Source organism: Bufo bufo, chromosome 1 (assembly GCF_905171765.1).
Source record: "Bufo bufo chromosome 1, aBufBuf1.1, whole genome shotgun sequence".
In the NCBI taxonomy this organism is placed as follows: Eukaryota; Metazoa; Chordata; class Amphibia; order Anura; family Bufonidae; genus Bufo; species Bufo bufo.
The window spans coordinates 798,440,812-798,462,173 of record NC_053389.1 but is presented as its reverse complement, the minus strand read 5'-3'; the positions used below and the strand labels follow the sequence as shown (position 1 = coordinate 798,462,173).

Sequence of the window (21,362 nt, the reverse complement as noted above, 5' to 3'; positions counted from 1 at the left end):
GGTTGCTGAGGTTTGAGTAGCTAGAAGGCAATTTCAAAGGCCCTAAATGACGAAACACAGGTCACGCCCAACCATATATACAGGACTCATCAGAGCAGGGAACAGCTGGACTCAAATTATTATCAATATTTGCAATCGGGGCATACCCTTTCTTCTGTCTAGGCATAGCCTGATATTGGGGCTCCTGCCTGATGGTAGTTGGGGTGCCCTTGGTGTTATGAGTGTTGTAAGGGTGCAAGTCAGGAGATGTAGGTGCCGTTCCAAACAATTGACATTGCAAATCTTTTGAGATAGCAACGTGTGGATATAGGTGAGGATGGGGGTTGTAGTACTCCCCTATATCTCTCCAAAGTCCCTCTCTTTGCAGAATCTAAGGCTGGCAATATGACTCTTGCAATGGTGGCTGTAATTTCCAGATGAGGGGTACCTGACTAAGATACAACTGGCCAGGTCATGTCTAAGTGTGAAGGGTGTATAAGCAATGTCCCTCTCACTGCAGTAAAGTCTTCATCAGCCTTAAACAGCAAATACCTTGTGTAATTTTTCAAACATTTTTGTATCATTTTTGCTACTTAATATGCACACTTTTGGGGCAATTTATTATGATTCATTGTACTCATTTTGGGCTAAAAAAAACAAACATTTTTTCAATTGATCTTTATTAATCCTTTCAAGAAAAAGTCCATTTACAATTTTTGATTTTCATTATTTTCTCCCCATATTCCAAAAGCCATAACTTTTTTTTTAATTTCAATTTTATTGACTGACTCCAATGTCCAACCATGCAGATTCTGGCCCTTTTAGATCTTTCCTTTCTCTTTCTTTCTGGAGCACTATAAAGTAGAAATAGCTTACTTGATGCAAACATCCTCAGAGACAATTTTTCTCTAGAACTCAGGCCTATTACTCTAAGGATTGAGCACATGTAGGTTCTCTCACTTCCTCAGCAAATCCACTATGACTGAACTACTACTAAGATTAACACCTAACTTCCTACAGGGGAAAGTAAGGATTATTAACCTGTGACCAATCCATACTGAGATATGCTGGTACATTACAAGACATATTAAATAACATTACATTAAAAGAACAGTTTGCAACTACCCTATGCTAGGGTACTGAACACACCACATTGACACTCTGGACACATTTTTTTTATGAAAGACCGAGGTACGTGCTTTCTGCATCAAAAACGTGCCATAGGTCATGGTGCATCAGAGACCCTCATCATAACAGAAGGGGCCGCCCATAAACCAATCCTGGTCCCTCTGGACTAGAAGGCTCCTACATGGGACCAGGGCTAATGGCCACCCCACAGCCGAAGCTGGAGAAGTGCCAGTTTTGCTCTGGCTTCCACCCCAAGTGCTGGCCAAGAGCAAAAGTTGAGGTCTGGGTTTGCAGGGGTGTGAGGAACTATATGGCAAATATTAACTTGATATTAGCTTGGCATGGCTTTCTTTCTTTCTTTGGGAAGAAGGCTGCAGTAATCTACATTTCTGTTATATTTTCACGCTGTAATTGAGGTTGTCATAATGTTGGAGGAATCCATTTCCACATGGACTATGATCTTCAACTTTTTTTTTTTTTATGTATTTTTTATCCCGGCAGGTCTCGCACAGTGAGGAACAATGTCTGAAGGTTAAACTTAACAGATATTTAAATGTGGGACTTGTCCAACCTGGATCCATCACAATCTATGACTATTATTCACCAGGTAACTTTATAGACTTGGGAAACTGAAATGGAAAACCTTTAGTCCTCAGATCGCTATAGACTGATGTAAAAAGCAACACACCATTTATACTGCAACCCAACCTTCTACAGTATGTACTGTAATCGGATGAAATATTAGAAGCTGTATGGCCCCAATAGCTACAAATAGTTCAAACATGAAAAAACAGGTTAGAAAATTAGTAATGATCTCAAAAACGCTAAATAACATTGTACAGAAAATGGAAATGGAAAACTTTCTGTTTCCTGTAGCTCACATTTCTGCTGTGTAGACTGGGACATGATCGGCAGAGTCATTTCATTATTAGAGGGCAGGGAGTGTAATGACAAATCACAACTGGACTGTATTCTGGAGGCCTAGATAATACATTATACATTGTACACACAGATACAACTGTATATGAAGCTCCTTTGCTACTCGCTGGTCTCGTTAGATGGTGGCATAGTCCTGGAGACTGTACGGTCTATTAACACTTTTCTCCCCATTAACTCCTACTTTATTGCATCTGCCATAATGCACACACAGCCTGCTGTACTGTCTATACAGACAATACCTGAAGGTTTGTGGGTGTCTCTAATATGTCCATCCCTAGTAGATTATCCATGGGGTCTCTGGTACTTAGATAAATAGTATCAGTGGCAGCTGATTTCCAATATGCCAGCATTGGCAATACACAGGCAACAGAGCTTTTCATTCATTCCATAGCTTCCAGCACCAGCGGCTGCCCAAAACAGCTGATTGGTGAAGTTTCCAGGTGTTCCAGTTGACACCCACTGATCCAATATTGATGAATCAATATCAAATTCCTGGAAAAGCCCATTTCAACTTATTTTGTATCTTTTTTGGTTCTTAAAATTTAAAGGCTATGCACACTTTGGTAATTTGGTGTCTATGACAGCCATAGCATTGGCTGTAAGTGTATTACTCAAAGTAATTCACTTACAGACTGCTTGCCTGGATCTCACAGTATTACATTGAGTAATACACTTAAAGCCAATACATTACAATACAGAAGTATTGTAATGCATTGTAAAGGGGATCAGACCCACAAAAGTTGAAGTCCCAGAGTGGGACAAAAAAAAGTAAAAAAAAAAATGTTTTCCAAAAAAATTTTTAAATAAAAATTATACGTTTCAAGTAAAAAAAAAAGTCAGTTTCCCAAAAGCGTCTGTATCGACCGGCTCTATGAAAATATCACATGGCCTAACCCCTCAGGTGAACGTAAAAAAAATTAAATAAAAACTGTGCTAAATAAACCATTTTTTGTCACCTTACATCACTAAAAGTGCAACACCAAGCAATCAAAAAGGCGTATACCCCCAAAAATAGTACCAATTTAACCATCATCTCATCCCACAAAAAATTAGCTCCTACCTAAGACAATCGCCCAAAAAATTAAAATAAACTATGGCTCTGGACTATGGAGACCCTAAAACATGATTTTTTTCTTTTTTTAAAACGCTGTTATTGTATAGAACTTATATAAATAAAAAAAGTATACATATTAGGTATTGCCTCATCTGTAACAGCCTGCTCTAGATAGAAAAATACCACATGATCTAACCCCTCAGATGGAACACCGTAAATAAAATTGAAAAAAAAGCTAATTTCTGTCACCTTACATCACAAAAAGTGTAATAGCAAGCGATCAAAAAGTCATATGCACCCCAAAATAGTGCCAATCAAACCGTCATCTCGTCCCGCAAGAATGATACTCTTACCTAAGACAATCTACGAAAAATAAAAATAAACTATGGCTCTCAGACTATGGAGACACTAAAACATATTTTCTTTGCTTAAAAAATGATATTGTTGTGTAAAACTTAAATAAATGAAAAAAAGTAAAAAAGTAGACATATTAGGTATTGTTGCGTCCATAATAACCTGCTGTATAAAAATATCACATGAACTAACCCCTCAGGTGAACACTGTAAAAAAAATAAAAAGTGTGTCAAAAAAGCAATTTTTGGTCACCTTACAGCACAGAAAGCGTAATACCAAGCGATAAAAAAGTCATATGCACCCTAAAATAGTACCAGTCAAACCGTCATCTCATATGAAAAGAATGAGACCCTACATAAGACAGTCGCTCCCCCCAAAAAAAAAATATATGGCTTTCAGAATATGGAGATACTAAAAAATCTTTTTTTTTCAAAAATGCTTTATTATGTAAAACTCAGTCATATTTGGTATTATCGCATCCGTAACAACCTGCTCTATAAAAATAGCACAGATGAACATTGTAAATAACAAAAAATAAAAACGGTGTTACTTTGCCTTACAAAAAGTGTAATATAGAGCAACCATAAATAATATGTAACCTAAAATAGTATGAAAAAAACTGCCACCTTATCCCGTAGTTTCCAAAATGGGGTCACTTTTTTGGAGTTTATAGTTTAGGGGTGCATCAGGGGGTTTTCAAATGTGACATGGCAGCTTAAAATTATCCCAGTGAAATCTGCCCTCCAAAAACCATATGGTGCTCCTTTTCTTCTGCGTCCTGCCATGTGCCCGTACAGCAATTTATGACAACATATGGGGGTGTTTCTGTAAACTACTGAATATTACGGAATATTAAGTTTTGTTTGGCTGTTTACCCTTTTTTGGTTAGCGAAAAAAGATAGATTAAAATGGAAAATCTGCCAAAAAAAGTGAAATTCTGATATTTCATCTCCATTTTCCATTAATTCTTGTGTAACACCTAAAGGTTTAACAATGTTTAAAAATTCAGTTTTGAATACCTTGAAATGGGGTCATTTTTGGATGGTTTCTATTATGTAATCCTCACAAAGTGACTTCAGACCTGAACTGAAAAATTTCAAGATTTGCTTCTAAACTTCTAAGCCTTCTAATGTCCCCAAAAAATAAAATGGCATTCACTAAATGATCCAAACATGAAGTAGACATATGGGGAATGTAAAGTAATAATTATTTTTGGAGTTAATGCTATCTATTATAAAAGTAGAAAAATAGAAATTTGGAAATTTGCACATTTTTCAAAATTTTTGGTAAATTTGGTATTTTTTATAAATAAAAAAGAAATTTTTTGTCTCAATTTTAACACTGTCATGAAGTACAATATGTGACGAGAAAACAATCTCAGAATGGACTGGATAAATAAAAGTGTTTTAAAGTTATTACCACATAAATTGACACATGTCAGATTTGCAAAAAATGGCCTAGTCCTTAAAGGGACACTGACAGGCCAAATCAGCATATTTAGTTATATATATGACATTACAGGTCTAATACAGTCTATTAAAAGCATCTAAGTATCCCCCCTGTCCACCTTATAAATACCGAAAAATAAAGTTTTATAACCTGCCTGTCTCGTCACCAATATGCCCAAGGGGCGGCTTTTCATCTCAAAATGCGCCCAGCCAGCCGCTCCCAACTGCCGTTCTGAAGCCCCGCCCAGCTCATCAATATTCACTTCGCTGGGCAGCGGCTACAACTCTCCACAGTCACGATGCTGCACATGGGCAATTGGCAGATGAGGCAGAGGCTGCAGCGGCCTCGAAGACGCAGGCTGGGTGTGTACGCGAAAGCGATGTAACCACGGCGGGGCGCAGGCGCAGAAGATTAGACATGAACGATGCCAGGAGGATTCAATTGCCCATGCGCAGGATCGTGACTGTGGAGAGTTATAGCCGCCACCCAGCGAAGTGAATATTGATGAGCTGGGCGGGGCTTCAGAACGGCAGTTAGGAGCGGCTGGCTGGGCGCATTTTGAGATGAAACGCCGCCCCTTGGCAGATTGGTGACGAGACAGGCAGGTTATAAAACTTTATTTTTCGGTATTTATAAGGTGGACAGGGGGGATACTTAGATGCTTTTAATAGACTGTATAAGACCTGTAATGTCATATATATAACTAAATATGCTGATTTGGCCTGTCAGTGTCCCTTTAAGGTGAAAAACGGCAGGGTCCTTAAGAGGTTAATTCTGTTCAAAAATGCAATTACTGTGTAAAACTTAACAAAAAAATTACAATTATAGACATATCAGGTATCGTCACGTCCGTAACAACCTACAGTACAGACCAAAAGTTTGGACACACCTTCTCATTCAAAGAGTTTTCTTTATTTTCATGACTATGAAGGCATCAAAACTATGAATTAACACATGTGGAATTATATACATAACAAACAAGTGTGAAACAACTGAAAATATGTCATATTCTAGGTTCTTCAAAGTAGCCACCTTTTGCTTTGATTACTGCTTTGTACACTCTTGGCATTCTCTTGATGAGCTTCAAGAGGTAGTCCCCTGAAATGGTCTTCCAACAGTCTTGAAGGAGTTCCCAGAGATGCTTAGCACTTGTTGGCCCTTTTGCCTTCACTCTGCGGTCCAGCTCACCCCAAACCATCTCGATTGGGTTCAGGTCCGGTGACTGTGGAGGCCAGGTCATCTGGCGCAGCACCCCATCACTCTCCTTAATGGTCAAATAGCCCTTACTTTCAAAGTTTTGCCAATTCTTAAAGTAATGATGGCCACTCGTTTTTCTTTACTTAGCTGCTTTTTTCTTGCCATAATACAAATTCTAACAGTCTATTCAGTAGGACTATCAGCTGTGTATCCACCTGACTTCTCCTCAACGCAACTGATGGTCCCAACCCTATTTATAAGGCAAAAAATCCCACTTATTAAACCTGACAGGGCACACCTGTGAAGTGAAAACCATTTCAGGGGACTACCTCTTGAAGCTCATCAAGAGAATGCCAAGAGTGTGCAAAGCAGTAATCAAAGCAAAAGGTGGCTACTTTGAAGAACCTAGAATATGACATATTTTCAGTTGTTTCACACTTGTTTGTTATGTATATAATTCCACATGTGATAATTCATAGTTTTGATGCCTTCAGTGTGAATCTACAATTTTCATAGTCATGAGAATAAAGAAAACTCTTTGAATGAGAAGGTGTGTCCAAACTTTTGGTCTGTACTGTATATCTATAAAAATATCACATGAGATGCCCCCTCTCATTTTTTAAAAACTATGCTTAAACAGCCATTTTTTGACACCTTGCCTCACAAAAAGTGTAATACCAAGCGATCAAAAAGTCTTATGTACCCCAAAATTGTATCATTCAAACCACCATCTCATCCCACAAAAAATGAAAAAATGAGACCCTACCTAAGACAATCGTCAGAAAAATAAAAAAAGGCTAGTCAGAAAATGGCAACACAAAACAAGATTTAATTCTGTTCAAAAATGCATTTACTATGTAAAACTTAACAAAAATAAAAATAATATACATATGGGCCAGATTTATCATTAGCTAAAGTCAGAATAATGGAGTGAAAAAGTCACAAATTTTTGCGCAATTGCTTATACTGCGCAAAAATTTGCGACTTTTATTGGCTCTGCGCTATGCTCGCCAGTTTTCTGAAAGAGGGTGTGTTTTCTTATGTAAATTAATCTCTAGACAGATTTACTATTGCGACAATTTAAAAAGTAAAAAAAAAGTCACATAAAAATGCGCAAAATCCCTCCAGTGCGGATCATGCTTATCCTATGCGACTTTTTAAAATAACATGAGACTTTTTCGTAAAGACGTGCAGCTGTTGTAAAGCCGCTTACTGACGGATAAACTGCTATCGTCAAACCACATTTATCACAGTCTTAAAGGGCCGATCATAAATCTGACTTAGCTAAAACTGACTTTAGGGCTCTTTCACACCTGCGTTCTTGTCTTCCGGCATAGAGTTCCGTCGTCGGGGCTCTATGCCGGAAGAATCCTGATCAGGATTATCCTAATGCATTCTGAATGGAGAGTAATCCGTTCAGGATGCATCAGGATGTCTTCAGTTCCGGTACGGAACGTTTGTTGGCCGGAGAAAATACCGCAGCATGCTGCGCTTTTTGCTCCGGCCAAAAATCCGGAACACTTGCCGCAAGGCCGGATCCGGAATTAATGCCCATTGGAAGGCATTGATCCGGATCCGGCCTTAAGCTAAACGTCGTTTCGGCGCATTGCCGGAGCCGACATTTAGCTTTTTCAGAGTGGTTACCATGGCTGCCGGGACGCTAAAGTCCTGACAGCCATGGTAAGTGTAGTGGGGAGCGGGGGAGCAGTGTACTTACCGTCCGTGTGGCTCCCCGGGCGCTCCAGAGTGACGTCAGGGCGCCCCAAGCTCATGGATCATGTGATCACATGGACACGTCATCCATGCGCATGGGGCGCTCTGACGTCATTCTGGAGCGCCCCGGGAGCCGCACGGACTGTAAGTATACTGCTCCCCCGCTCCCCACTACTACTATGGCAACCAGGACCTTAATAGCGTCCTGGGTGCCATAGTAACACTGAAAGCATTTGGAAGACGGTTCCGTCTTCAAATGCTTTCAGTACACTTGCGTTTTTCCGGATCCGGCTGGCACCTCCGGCAACGGAAGTGCATGTCGGATCCCAACAACGCAAGTGTGAAAGAGGCCTTAGCCATATGTGAAAGTGGAGTGAGCTGTCAGAGTAATGAGAAATATGGCCCATTGGTTATCTCCGCATCCATAACAATCTGATCTATAAAAATATCACATTATATGCCCCCTTAGGTGATTACTGTGAATAATTTTTTTTAAAACTACTCCAAAACAGTCTTTTTTTCACCTTACCTGACAAAAAGTGTAATACCAAAAAAAAGTCTTATGTACCCTAAAATAGTACCAATGAAAAGGTCACCTCATCCCGCAAAAAAAGAGCCCCCACATAAGACAATCACTCAAAAAATAAAGATCAATGGCGCCCATAAATCAATCCATCCAAATCTGAGCTGCAAAAGCCATATGTCGCTCCTTCCATTCTGAGTCCTGCCATGTGCCCCCACAGCAGTTTACGACCACATATGGGGTGTTGCCGTATTCAGCACATTTTGGGTGCTTTTTCTCCTGTTACCCCTTGTGAAAATTAAAAATGTGGGGCTAAAACAACATTTTATTGGAAGAAATCAAACTTTTCATTTTCACAGCCAAGTGTTTTCAAATTCTGTAAACCGCTTAGGGGGTCAAAGTGCTCAGTACCCCCCTTAATATATTCTTTAAAGGGTGTCATTTCCAAAATTAGGTTACTTTTTCAGGGTTTCCACTGTAGGGGTACGTCAGGGTCTCTTCAAATACAAAATGGTGCCCAAAAACCATTCTAGCAAAATCTGCCTCCAAAATACATATGGCGCTAATTTCCTTCTGACCACTGCCAGGTGCCCATAGAGCCGTTTACCACCACATATGGGGTATTTCTATAATCTGCTTAAAAAATGAAATTTTGCCTCCATTTTCCTTTAATTCTTGTGGAACACCTAAAGAGTTAACAAAGTTTGTAACATCAGTTTTGAATAATTTGAGGGGTGTAGTTTCTAAAATGGGGCATTTATGGGTGGTTTCTATTACGTAAGCCCCTCAAAATCACTTTATAATTGAATTGGTGCTTAAAAAAATGGTATTGGAAATTTTGTTGAAAATTTGAAAAATGGCTTCTAAACTTCTAAGCCTTCTAACGTACTAAAAAAATAAAATGACATTTACAAAATGATTCCAACATAAAGCAGACATATGGGGAATGATTAATAAAAACTATGTTGTGAGGCATTACTATCTGTCTTAAAAGTAGAGAAATTAAAATTTAGAAAATTGTGAATTTTTCAAAATTTTTGGTAAATTCTTTTTTTTAAATAAATAATAGAAAAATATACTGACTTAAATTTGTGAATGAATAATGTTTTATGAGAAAACATTCTCAGAATGGCTTGGATAAGTAAAAGTGTTCCAAAGTTAACACCACATAAAGTGACACATGTCGGACTTGCAAAAAAATGGCCTGGGAAGGAAGGTAAAAAATAGCCCGGGGTAGAAAGGGTTAAGTCACATTTATATCAATAAGATAATAATTGAGATATAATGAGTGTTAAGGAGGTCAGAGATCAGAGATAAGGAGTTGTCAGCTGAGCTGCCTGACTGAACAGAGTGAAAATTCAGAGCCTGTTGCTAGAAAAACTCAAGGCTGCACAGAGACTGGGGTTCAAAATATTTAAAGGGAGTCTGTCACCTACCTGACCGGTTCCAAACAGGTGACATTGTTTAGTGGGGCACAAAGACATGACACAGATGTTACCCGTGGTTAGTTCTTCAGATGCTTCAAATCGCCCAAAAAGTCGTTTTTATCATATGCCAATGACCGGTTGCAAGTGCCCAGGGGCGGAGAGTTTTCTGAAAGTGCCCAATTTCCTCCGCCTCACTCGCGCCTAACTCCGCGCCTTAATAAGCTCAGGCCAGCCCTGTGGCTCTGTGACATCATATTACCCTGTAGGCTGTTCGCGCATCACTGCCGGGCCCGGGCATGCGCACTGTTCTGCCCACTCTTCAAGCAACTCTAGTTGCTATGGATAACTAAGCCAGTTTTCCTTTACTTCAGTTTTGATAAATCTCCTCCATAATCTTTAAAAAATATTAAGTATTTTTACTGCCTGTGTGTTTATGCAAAATGCACAGGCATCTTTTTATAGGTGATAGCACAGGTTAGCCCTGAGTACCTTTGTTAGGCCCAAGGCTGTTCCTTAAAACCTAGTCTATGACATAAAGTCATGATTTTATGAAAGACACGGAGGCGAGTATTGCTTTAACCCTTTCTTTACTGTCCATCAATAGCAGCAAAGAACATGACATAAGAAATAGTAACCATAGCAACTGGCCCCTCCCCACCCTGTCCCAGTATAATAGACCCAACATCCTTAAGTCCTTCCTCTTTCTTGGCGGGGTGCCACCAACTCAATAACAGGAACTCGGAACATTCCTCTTCAACCTTCAACAGATGTGGCCCGAACTGCTTAACTCTTCGGAACTGGAAACACCCCCATGGCGAACTCTGCACTGGAGTCACTCTGTTAAGCTCCTAACTATCTTGATGAATTACCCTGAAAAACAAGAAAATACAGAAATTGCGGAATTACACCTAAAAAATGCCGAACTTCCCTCAGGAAAAAGATCATTAGCAATGCAACTAGTCAAGGCAAGAGAAAATCACATATGAAGCAAAAAAGGACTACAAAGGGCGGGCAGAAGGGTGGGGCAATACTCGTCTCAGTGTCTTTCATAAAATCATGACTTTACATCATAGACTAGGAAAATCATGCAATTTTATTTCAAGACACGGAGGCTCCTATTGCGTGTTTAAAGCCGACCCATAACAGACGAGAATGCATGTTGTGGTGGTCGAAAGTAGAATTCCCTGAAGGTGGATACTCTAGACCAGTCCACCAACCTCATGACGTCTTCCAGTTTCGCACCTGCTACTGCCATAGAAGTAGCCGCCGCTCCTCTGGTGGAGTGAGCCGTAAAGACTGACGTGTCCACTCCCGCTAAGGACATCACCAACTTAACCCATCGAGCCAATGTAGTGCTGGTGACAGGGGTGAAGGGCCGACAGAACGAAAGAGCTGGGGAGAAGCGGGAGAGCGATGCACCAACGTACGAGCCTCATACTCCTTGAGGCAGACCACCGGACAGAGCGCTGGGGTCGAAGGGAACGCGGGATAATGCACTGAGCAGATGTGAGTCTTGGTGCGGCGAGTAATATTGAAAGTAACGCCCTCTGGAGTAAAAGAGCGGGCATCGTAGTCCAGGGCCCGGACATCGGATACTCTCTTAAAAGAGATGAGACACAGGAGTGTAACTAACTTGGCCGACAACTGGCGCAAGGAGAGATCCGGGTTGGACGGCCAGGTAGAGAAGAGGATCAAAACGCAAGACACATGCCAGGTCATGGAGAACCGAGGCCTCATGGAATAGACGGCACAGCAGGGGGTGCCGGCCCGCCGCACGCCTGTCGAGACCCTGGTGAGCGGATGAAATAGCAGACCTGAACAAGTTAATTGTACGGTACGCCTTGCCCTTTCGAACAAAGAAGTAAGGAACTGCAAAATCTCCACTACAGGTGCCGAAAAAAGATCCAAGTCCCGAGCCAGGCAGCAGCTAGACCAAGATCTCCAGGCTGCTCTATAAGATCTTCTTGTACCGAGAGCCCATGCGTCCTCCAAAAGACTTTGAGTCGTCTCCGAAATCAGGAGTTCCCGAAATCCTGCATGCTAGGAGCCGTAGAGAGCCGTCCAGTATGAGAAGATGCTCTAGCCCTGACAGTCCTCGTAATAGATCCAGAAAGTATGTCAGGAGAAAGGGTGTGTCGACTGTCAGCTCTAGCAATTGGAGAAACCAGGATTGGGTGCCCCAAAAGGGGACCACCACAACGAGATTGGCCAATTGCTGGCGAACTTGACTCAGGACCCACGGAATCATGGCAAACGGCAGAAAGGCGTACATCAGGGAACCCGACCAGTCCTGTAGGAAGGTGTCCTGGGTCTGGGTCCGGGCGCCAACTGTAAAAGGGAAGCTGAGTGTTCAGACGAGAAGCAAAGAGGTCGATAGAGAAAGGACCCCAGTTAGATGATATAGTAGTGAACACCTGTTCGCTCAACTTCCAATCGCTGCCGTCCTTGAGGTACCGAGATCTCCAGTCCGCATGGGTGTTGTGGAGCCCCGAAGGGTATTCCGCCAGAACCACGATGTCCCTGGACAGACAAAATTACCAGAAGTCCTTTGCTAGCTGAGACAACATACCAGAATGAGTGCCCCCATGGAGTTGAAGTACCGAACCGCAGAGACATTGTCCATGCGCAACCTGATGCATGCCTTGGCCACCCCATTCGCAAAGCTTGCGAATCGCGAAGGATCCCGCCAGAAGTTCCAGAGCATTAATGTGGAGGCAGGACTTGACCTCCGACCAGTATCCTCCGGTGGCCACACCATCGCAGTGAGCACCCCAACCTCAAAGACTGGCGTCCGATTCCACCGTAAAGTCCGGTTGGGGCCCGAAGATCGCCTTGCCATTCCAGGCTGAGAGATTGTGGATCCACCATAACAACTCGTCTCTGGTATCTGAATCCAGCGAGATGAGATCTGCGTACGAAGCCCCCGCGTGCAGGTGGGAAATCTTCAAGAGTTGTAGGGCCCAGTAATGCAGTGGGGCTGGGAAGACTGCCTGAATTGAGGAGGCCAGTAGGCTGATAATCCGGGCCAGGTGGTGCAGCAAGATCTGAGGTACCGCCAAGGTGCAGCGCAACTCTTTGCGGATAGAGTGGATTTTCTTCCGAGGGATGCGTAGCATTGTCGTGGTCAAATCCACCGTGAAGCCCAGAAAGTCCATGGTGTGGGATGGTAATAGCACGGACTTCTCCCTGTTGAGGAGAAAACCCAGACGGGAAAGGAGATTCAACGTCCAATCTAGATGCCTGATAAGGATGGAACAGTCCTGAGCCATGATAAGGATGTCGTCTAGGTAGATTATTAGATGCACCCCTCGACTGCGCAAAAAAGCCATAGCTGGACGCATCAATTTGGTGAAGCACCAAAGGGGAGACACGTAAACCGCCAAATGTCCTTCTTCCAGATGAAACACAGAAGGTCCCTGGAAGACTCTGACACCGGGACCGTCAAATATGCATCCATGAGGTCGAGCTTCACCATCCAATACCATTGAAGAAGAAGATCTCTGAGGAGGTGAATCCCTTCCATTTTGAAGTGGCGCTATCTCACAAATGCATTCAAGGCTCGGAGATTGATTACCAGGCGCATCTGCCCTCCTTTCTTCCCCACTAGGAAGATGCTGCTGATAACTCCCGACAGTCAATTCTGGGGCATGTTCCACTGCCCCTTTCTGGTAGAGGTCCGACAGTTCCTGGTCCACCAAAGCTTGCGCCTGCTGGGAGAGGACCCGGGTATGCGGGAGAGGCAGGAAAGGAGGGTCGTCTACCAGCTCTATGTGGAATCCCCAAACTGTGGAAAGAACCCACCGGTCCGATGTGATGCTGGACCAGACATGAGAAAAAAGACGGAGCCTCCCCCCTACATAAATATCCCAAAAATGTAGAGGAGGTGTTAGACTTACCGTAAGGTTGTCTTGAACCCGTGGTACCTCTGTAGCCCCTGAAGTGGCCCGATCAACCATGAGTGGGGAAGAAAGAAGAAGATTGCCCTGCCTCTGGGTAGGGCTTCCTCTGAGAAAAGGATCTCTGAGAGAAGGAGCCTCGACCCATACCTCGGGTCTGATAGGTCGACCAGCCGGACAGATGGCCCCTGGAACTGCCGGCCCTGGTAGAAACCCTATTCTGAAAAACCCTCTTCATAGAGGACTGGGCCTTGTCCAGTGCTGTAAAGGCGCCCACGAAACGGCCCATGTTTTTAATAAAGGATTCGCTGAAGAGCAATCCTTGTGCATCCCTGTCTGCCTCCGTAAGGGCGAGGTTGGCCAATTTAGGTTAGATTTTAAATAAGATAGCCTTGCGCCTCTCAATAGAGAGGGAAGTATTCACATTCTCGGCAATACAAATGGCCCATTGAACCCAGTCCCGGGTCCACCTGCCTATCCTCAGTTTTAGCGGCTTCTGCCAGCTCGAAAATTCTGGCTAAGGGGCCAAAAATATCAATGAGTTTGTCCTGACAGGCTTTTAAGGCTGATTCCAGACCCTTGCAAGGATTCCAGCCTGATTTGGCCAAAATTTTTGCCATCTTAGGGTCCACCACTGGGGTATCACAGACCTTATTAAGTACCAGTGGTCTCGGGCATTCCGCCCATAGCGCATTGCGAGCTTCCTTGCTAAGGGGGGACAGCACACGGGCCTCTAAGTATTTGGCCACATGGTCCACCCGGAGCCACTCCGCCGATCTAGGATGATGGAGGGCATCCGGGTCAATAAGGGGTTCCCCAACCGGGTCTATCAGGGTGGCTGAAGAGACGGTAGCGGCCCCAGTTAGGAAGCCGCTGGCCGAAGGGGCTGAAATGGATCAGTCCACCGGCACGTCCCCAAGGTCCCTATCAGTGTTGCATAAAGCATCAGTCGGAGCCTCCTCATCTGAACCGATGTCCTATTCAGACTCAGTGTCTGGTTGTGCTCTGGCACATTTCCAAGGGCGCACTTTTTCTGCCTGGCGGGTACAGGCCCTTTTGCGTGACATAGACACGCTATCATGGGTGGCAAAAGACACACCGCTAAAAGCATTTCTGGAGGCTGACGGGTCAAGTGCTGATGACTGAGCGTCAAATGTGGCATGGGGAACCTGAACTCTGGATGAAGAGGGGTGGGCCATAAGGGCCACAGAAATGGACCCGGTAAGAGTGGAGGACACCGACCCCATAGCCGCTATAATGGTATCAGTCATAGAGCGATGGAGCGCTAGAGACTGGGAGTCATCCACCCGGGGATTGTCCTCTCCCGCGGGCAACAAGGGGCCAGGAGTACCTGGGGCTTCCCCCAAGTCAGGGCCTCCAGGGCAAGGGGGCCTAAGGGAACCTTTTGCCTGGACATAGTAAATATAAATAGAGGGCAGTAGGCCTAGTTGCAACAAACCCTGGCTAAAGGGGAACAGAGTAAAAGGCCTAACTGGATCCCTCCGCCCAGAATTATGGCTGCCAGGAAAAAGAGCAAGCAAGGTAGGGGCCCCTAAGACAGAAGGCTAAAATGGGGGAGCTCACAGGAACTGGAGACTGGAGGCAAGAAACCAGAGGCCTGTAGTCCGCTTCTGCAGGCAGGAATGGAGAATGCGGCGCCCGAAGTCTCGCAAGATTACGGGCGCGTCAGTCGGAGGGCGGGGTCAGAACCCAGAGCGACCGGAGAGCACGCGGAGGAGAGGAGAAGGAAGAAGGGAGTGCCGCAGCCGAGGAGGTGGGGCCAGGGGAAGGCTGAGACAAAACGTTACCTCAGCCGAAGAACGAGAGGGAAGAGAAAAAATTGCCGACAAGCGCAGCAGGGAGAATACCAGTGAGGGGTAGAGGGAAAGACAGACTAAGTAGCGGAGAGCGAGGTATGGAAAACAGGGGCGCCAGAAGGAACCACACCCGTCCCTAAGGCTGAGACTATATATATAAATGTATATGCCGAACTATAAATACATATATATATGAAAAAGACCTATAAGGGAAAGATAGAATCCCTAAACAACAAATAGAAGCAAATACAGTACAGTGACTAGGCATAAAATAAAGGAATGTAACAGTATGAATTGCACTTATCTTGGTGGCAGCAGCAAAGAAAGAGGAAGGACTTAAGGATGTTGGATCCATTATACTGGGACAGGGTGGGGAGCGGCCACTTGCTATGTCATGTTCTTTGCTGCTATTGGTGGACAGTAAAGAAAGGGTTAAAGCAATAGGAGCCTCCGTGTCTTGAAATAAAATTAGATTCCCCCTTCCTTCTAATGCCACAATCACTATTAACTGAAAATCATGACGACTAAACAGCCAGGAACAGAGTTTTTATAGGGGTCTCAGTGGCAAACGCTCCCTCATCTTTGGCTGATTGCTCAGGTAAAACGGCAACAGCACTGCCCACAATATCAAAGTCCAAGAGAAGTCAGGCAGTTGGTACTGTATGAATCATAATTCCCTAGTAGCAAATCTGTTTTAGATTATGTCTTCTGATGAAAGTAGTCCTGCCATTGGTGTGAGGAGAGGGCAGATATATTTCTTTTCAAAATCTTTTTATTAATTTTTAGTAATGAAATACATACATAAAGGCAGAAACAAAACTGCCAACAGGCAGGTACAATCCATAAAGCGATTGAAGGCAATTTCTGAAATATTATGCCATCGGTGACTTATAAGAACATTTCCAAGAGAAGAGTGGACTTAGTTTACATAAAAATAAAAGCAAAGGTTTACTTAGTCCCAGGCTCTCTGAGTACTCACGATCTGAGCCAGAGAACCTACCTCAAATCTAGGTAATGCTGTTCTAAGGTTCAGGAAGGGAGGGAGAGGTCTGGAGTAAGCAAAAGGTCGTGAGAAACTTATTTGTTCACATAATCGTGTTCCAGACATGGAAATGAATTAGTACCTGCAAGGAGAAGGAAATAAAAAAACAAACCTCAAAACATAAGGTATAAAAACAGAGGGAAGGAGGAAAAAAGGGTAGGGGGGGGTAGGGGAAATGTGCCAATCTAGATGATTTCGTGCTGTAGCTTGACTTGTATTAGATGTCTAGAGAGAGCTACGAAAGATTATGTCTCGCTTTCAGGACCAAATGAGCCTGTTAGTGTGTGATTATTTGAGGAAAACCATTTCATCCATGGAGACCAGATTTTTTTGTATTTACCGTGGGTCCTAAGTTCCCAATGTGAAAGTTCTTCCAGTCTGGAAATGGAAGCTACTTTGTTTGACCAGCAGGTGCTGGATAAGGGTCCTTGTGCTTTCCAATTGGAAGCTATAAGTAACCTTGCTGCTGCCAAAAGGACTTTTACTAGTTTCTTATCTGTTGAGGTTAGGTTGTGTGGGAGAATGTTTAAAAGTGCAATTTCTGCACTGATGGATATCTTCGATTTCTCTTTCCCTATAATGGCGTTAATGTTATTAAAGATCTGAGACCAGAATGTTTTTATCTGTGGACATGTCCACCAAATGTGTAAGAAGGTGCCTCTATCCTCAAGACATCTCCAACATTTATCAGATGTGTTGCTATACATCTGGCTTAATCTGACTGGTGTGAGATACCATCTAGAGATTACTTTATATGTATTCTCTTGTATGTTAGAGCATCTTGAGGACCATTTTGGTGACATCAGTATCCATTTAATGTCTTCTTTTGTGAATTTAATATTTAAATCTCTTTCCCACTCTCTCAGGAAATATAATGAGCTCGGTGTTTCATTCAGGAGGAGTTGTTGGCTAATATTATGGATGGGTTTCTTGGGTGCCTGTGACTGTGAGATCAAATTCTCAAACCATGAAGGCTCTCTTGTTTGTTGATCTGGGTTCATGGCTTTCTTTAACACCTTAGATATAAGATTGTGATGTAGGTTGTTTAGAAGTGGGGTCTTAAGCTTTTCTCTCATTGCAAATATGTCTGGGATGCTCCCGTCTTCTTCCAGGAGGTCCGCGGGTGGGGTAGTGTTGTATTGAATTTGTGTTGGGATGGTTTTAAATCCTTCTCCTGTTGTGAGAAGGCAATCTCCCAGACTTAGTAGATGTGATGGATATTTTGAGCAGCTTTCTCTTATAAGCTTTATGTTCCACACGGACATCGTTGCATTAACTAAAATGTTTTCTTTTTTTGTGACCGGGGCTAATTGAGGGTCTGAGAATACTAGACTTCTCAAAGGGTAGCCGGTTATCTCTTCTTCTAGTTTAATCCACATTTTATGTTTTGGGTGTCTCACCCAGTCAATAATGCGACAGAGGTGAATAGTTTTGACATATCTATCTAATGAAGGGAAACCTATACCTCCTTTTGTAAAGGGTAGTTGGAGAATTTTGTGAGATATCCTTGGTTTTAAGTTGCCCCATATGTATTTAGAGCAGGTTTTTCTAAAGGACTCAAGAAAGTTTTTTGGAAGTTTGATTGGCAAAATCTGCATTAAGTAAGTGAGTTTAGGGAGTATTAAGGAATTAAACATGTTTTTGCGTCCTAGCCATGAGATAAAAGTAGGGGTCCATGAACTTAATACCTTTGGTAGGGAGTCTAGTAATGGTATGAAGTTCAATTTGTATAGTTTACTAAGGTCTGGCGGAATTTCTACACCTAAAAATTTCAGAGAGGGCAGATATATTTAAAAAAAAAAAAAATTTAGTTGGGGAACTTCTTAAATGAGGCAAAACAGCAAGTACCTAAAGATTATAACCAGTATCCTTTTTCAATCCTATAGAAAGTCGCTGTCAAAAGTTCTACCACACCCAAGAAGATAACAAGTTATTTGGTCGCATTTGTCGGGGAAATGTGTGTCAATGTGCTGAAGGTAAGTATATTTGTAAACTCCCCCAGATACTGAATGTATTCACTTCAACCCCTCGGGACAAGCGTCAGGACAATGTGCTGGTGAAAACTCAGGATTGAAAAGGACTGCCACACAAAGAGAAGTGATGATCTATATGTCTGGTTTGGAGTCTGTATTTTAAGGATAGCCTGGGGCCTTTATTTAAGAAGAATCTAGTCTTTACTCTGTTTAAGGGGACAGCTGGTCTGGGGTCTGTATTATTTCACAGTCTCTGGAGGCTCTAAATATATTTAAGGATCTGGTCTGGGGTCTGTATTAGTTCAGGGTCTCTTGAGGCTCTAAAAATATTTAGGGATATCGTCTAGGGTCTGTAAAAGTTCAGGGTATCTTGAGGCTCTAAAAATATTTAGGGATCTCGTCTAGGGTCTGTAAAAGTTCAGGGGCTCTGGAGGTTCTAAATATATTTAGGAATCTGATCTGAGGTCACCATCTGTATCAGTTTGTTGGGTCTGGTATATATATTTAGAAATCTGATCTGGGGCCTGTAATTGTTTAGGGGATCTGGTCTTTGGGGGAATATTAGCTTAGGCTGTCTGTATTCATTTTGGGGTTTGACAAAAATAAATACTGTGTGCACTATTTGAGATTAAAATGTCATAAGTTTGGGTCATGTCCCATATACAGTAAGTAGGTATTAGCCTGAAGTCCAAACTTTTGTGCGCCATTTTATACTTCCCTTTTCACTATCTCCCTGATGTCCCTTCTCAGAAGTATGAGGTCAAGTACAAACCGGATTCCAAAAAAGTTGGGACACTATACAAATCGCTAACTTCTAATATTTTATTCAGAATAGAACATAAATCACGGAACAAAAGTTTAAACTGAGAAAATGTACCATTTTAAGGGAAAAATATGTTGAATCAGAATTTCATGGTGTCAACAAATCCCCAAAAAGTTGGGACAAGGCCATTTTCACCACTGTGTGGCATCTCCCCTTCTTCTTACAACACTCAACAGATGTCTGGGGACCGAGGAGACCAGTTTCTCAAGTTTAGAAATAGGCTCTCCCATTCTTGTCTAATACAGGCCTCTAACTGTTCAATCGTCTTGGGCCTTCTTTGTAGCACCTTCCTCTTTATGATGCGCCAAATGTTCTCTATAGGTGAAAGATCTGGAATGCAGATTGGCCATTTCAGTACCCGGATCCTTCTCCTACGCAGCCATGATGTTGTGATTGATGCAGAATGTGGTCTGGCATTATCTTGTTGAAAAATGCAGGGTCTTCCCTGAAAGAGATGATGTCTGGATGGGAGCATATGTTGTTCTAGAACCTGAATATATTTTTTTGCATTGATGGTGCCTTTCCAGACATGCAAGCTGCCCATGCCACACGCACTCATGCAACCCCATACCATCAGAGATGCAGGCTTCTGAACTGAGCGTTGATAACAACTTGGGTTGTCCTTGTCCTCTTTGGTCCGGATGACATGGCGTTCCAGATTTCCAAAAAGAACTTCGGATCGTGACTCGTCTGACCACAGAACAGTCTTCCATTTTGCCACACTCCATTTTAAATGATCCCTGGCCCAGTGAAAACGCCTGAGCTTCTGGATCTTGCTTAGAAATGGCTTCTTCTTTGCACTGTAGAGTTTCAGCTGGCAACGGCGGATGGCACGGTGGATTGTGTTCACTGACAATGGTTTCTGGAAGTATTCCTGAGCCCATTCTGTGATTTCCTTTACAGTAGCATTCCTGTTTGTGGTACAGTGTCGTTTAAGGGCCCGGAGATCACGGGCATCTAGTATGGTTTTACGGCCTTGACCCTTACGCACAGAGATTGTTCCAGATTCTCTGAATCTTTGGATGATGTTTTGCACAGTTGATGATGATAGATGCAAAGTCTTTGCAATTTTTCGCTGGGTAACACCTTTCTGATATAGCTCCACTATCTTTCTGCGCAACATTGTGGGAATTGGTGATCCTCTACCCATCTTGGCTTCTGAGAGACACTGCCACTCTGAGAAGCTCTTTTTATACCCAATCATGTTGCCAATTGACCTAATTAGTGTTAATTCGTCTTCCAGCTCTTCGTTATGCTCAAATTAACTTTTTCCAACCTCTTATTGCTACTTGTCCCAACTTTTTTGGGATTTGTTGACACCGTGAAAATTGGAATCAACGTATTTTTCCTTTAAAATTATACATTTACTCGGATTAAACGTTTGATCTGTCATCTACGTTCTATTACAAATAAAATATTGACATTTGCCATCTCCACATCATTGCATTCAGTTTTTATTCACAATTTGTTTAGTGTCCCAACTTTTTTGGAATCCGGTTTGTATTTTGGAGGTCAGAAGCATCTTGTATATAGACTTTATTTTTCCTGATTTAACAACTTTTATCCATTTTCAGGCAACTGCTTGATGAAACAAGAGACAACAGACAAAAACAGAGCTTTAGATCGAATGACTAAGGCCTGCAAATCTGGATCAGACTATGGTGAGCTATAACTATTACACTTCTATAAGCCAATCAGCATCATCATTATGCCTTCACAACAGTCCAGCTAGAAGTCCAGCTCATAAAATATTTATATCTCATTTGTTCAATTCACCCATTTATGTCATTCTGCACAATTCCTACTTTGGACTGTTGGAAAGTTGCACAATTTTTGTCCCAGGGTGATTTCAATCAACATACATATACAGATAGGCTTCTTGCCACATAATGAAATTTTCTGCATGTTTTTGTTGCTCCTGGTTTGTTCTACTCCCACTATCAACTGAAGTTGAGGACTTTAATCCCACAGTAGTTCTTCCAATTGGTATTACAGCTGCACAGTAAAGGCGGCCATACACATTCATGATCGCTCGTCTGACCGCTATC

The 21,362-nt window shown here is 42.7% G+C and overlaps 1 protein-coding gene across 1 annotated transcript in view; it reads left to right on the top strand.

Moving 5' to 3' along the window:
• The window catches only part of LOC120986500 (venom factor-like), a 174,083-nt gene that overhangs the window by 144,899 nt on the left and 7,822 nt on the right, over window positions 1-21,362 (top strand). The window contains exons 36-38 of the mRNA XM_040415122.1: window positions 1,609-1,714; window positions 18,405-18,494; window positions 20,889-20,975. Coding sequence (XP_040271056.1) covers window positions 1,609-1,714; window positions 18,405-18,494; window positions 20,889-20,975 — 283 coding nt within the window. The remainder of the gene's footprint in view (window positions 1-1,608; window positions 1,715-18,404; window positions 18,495-20,888; window positions 20,976-21,362) is intronic.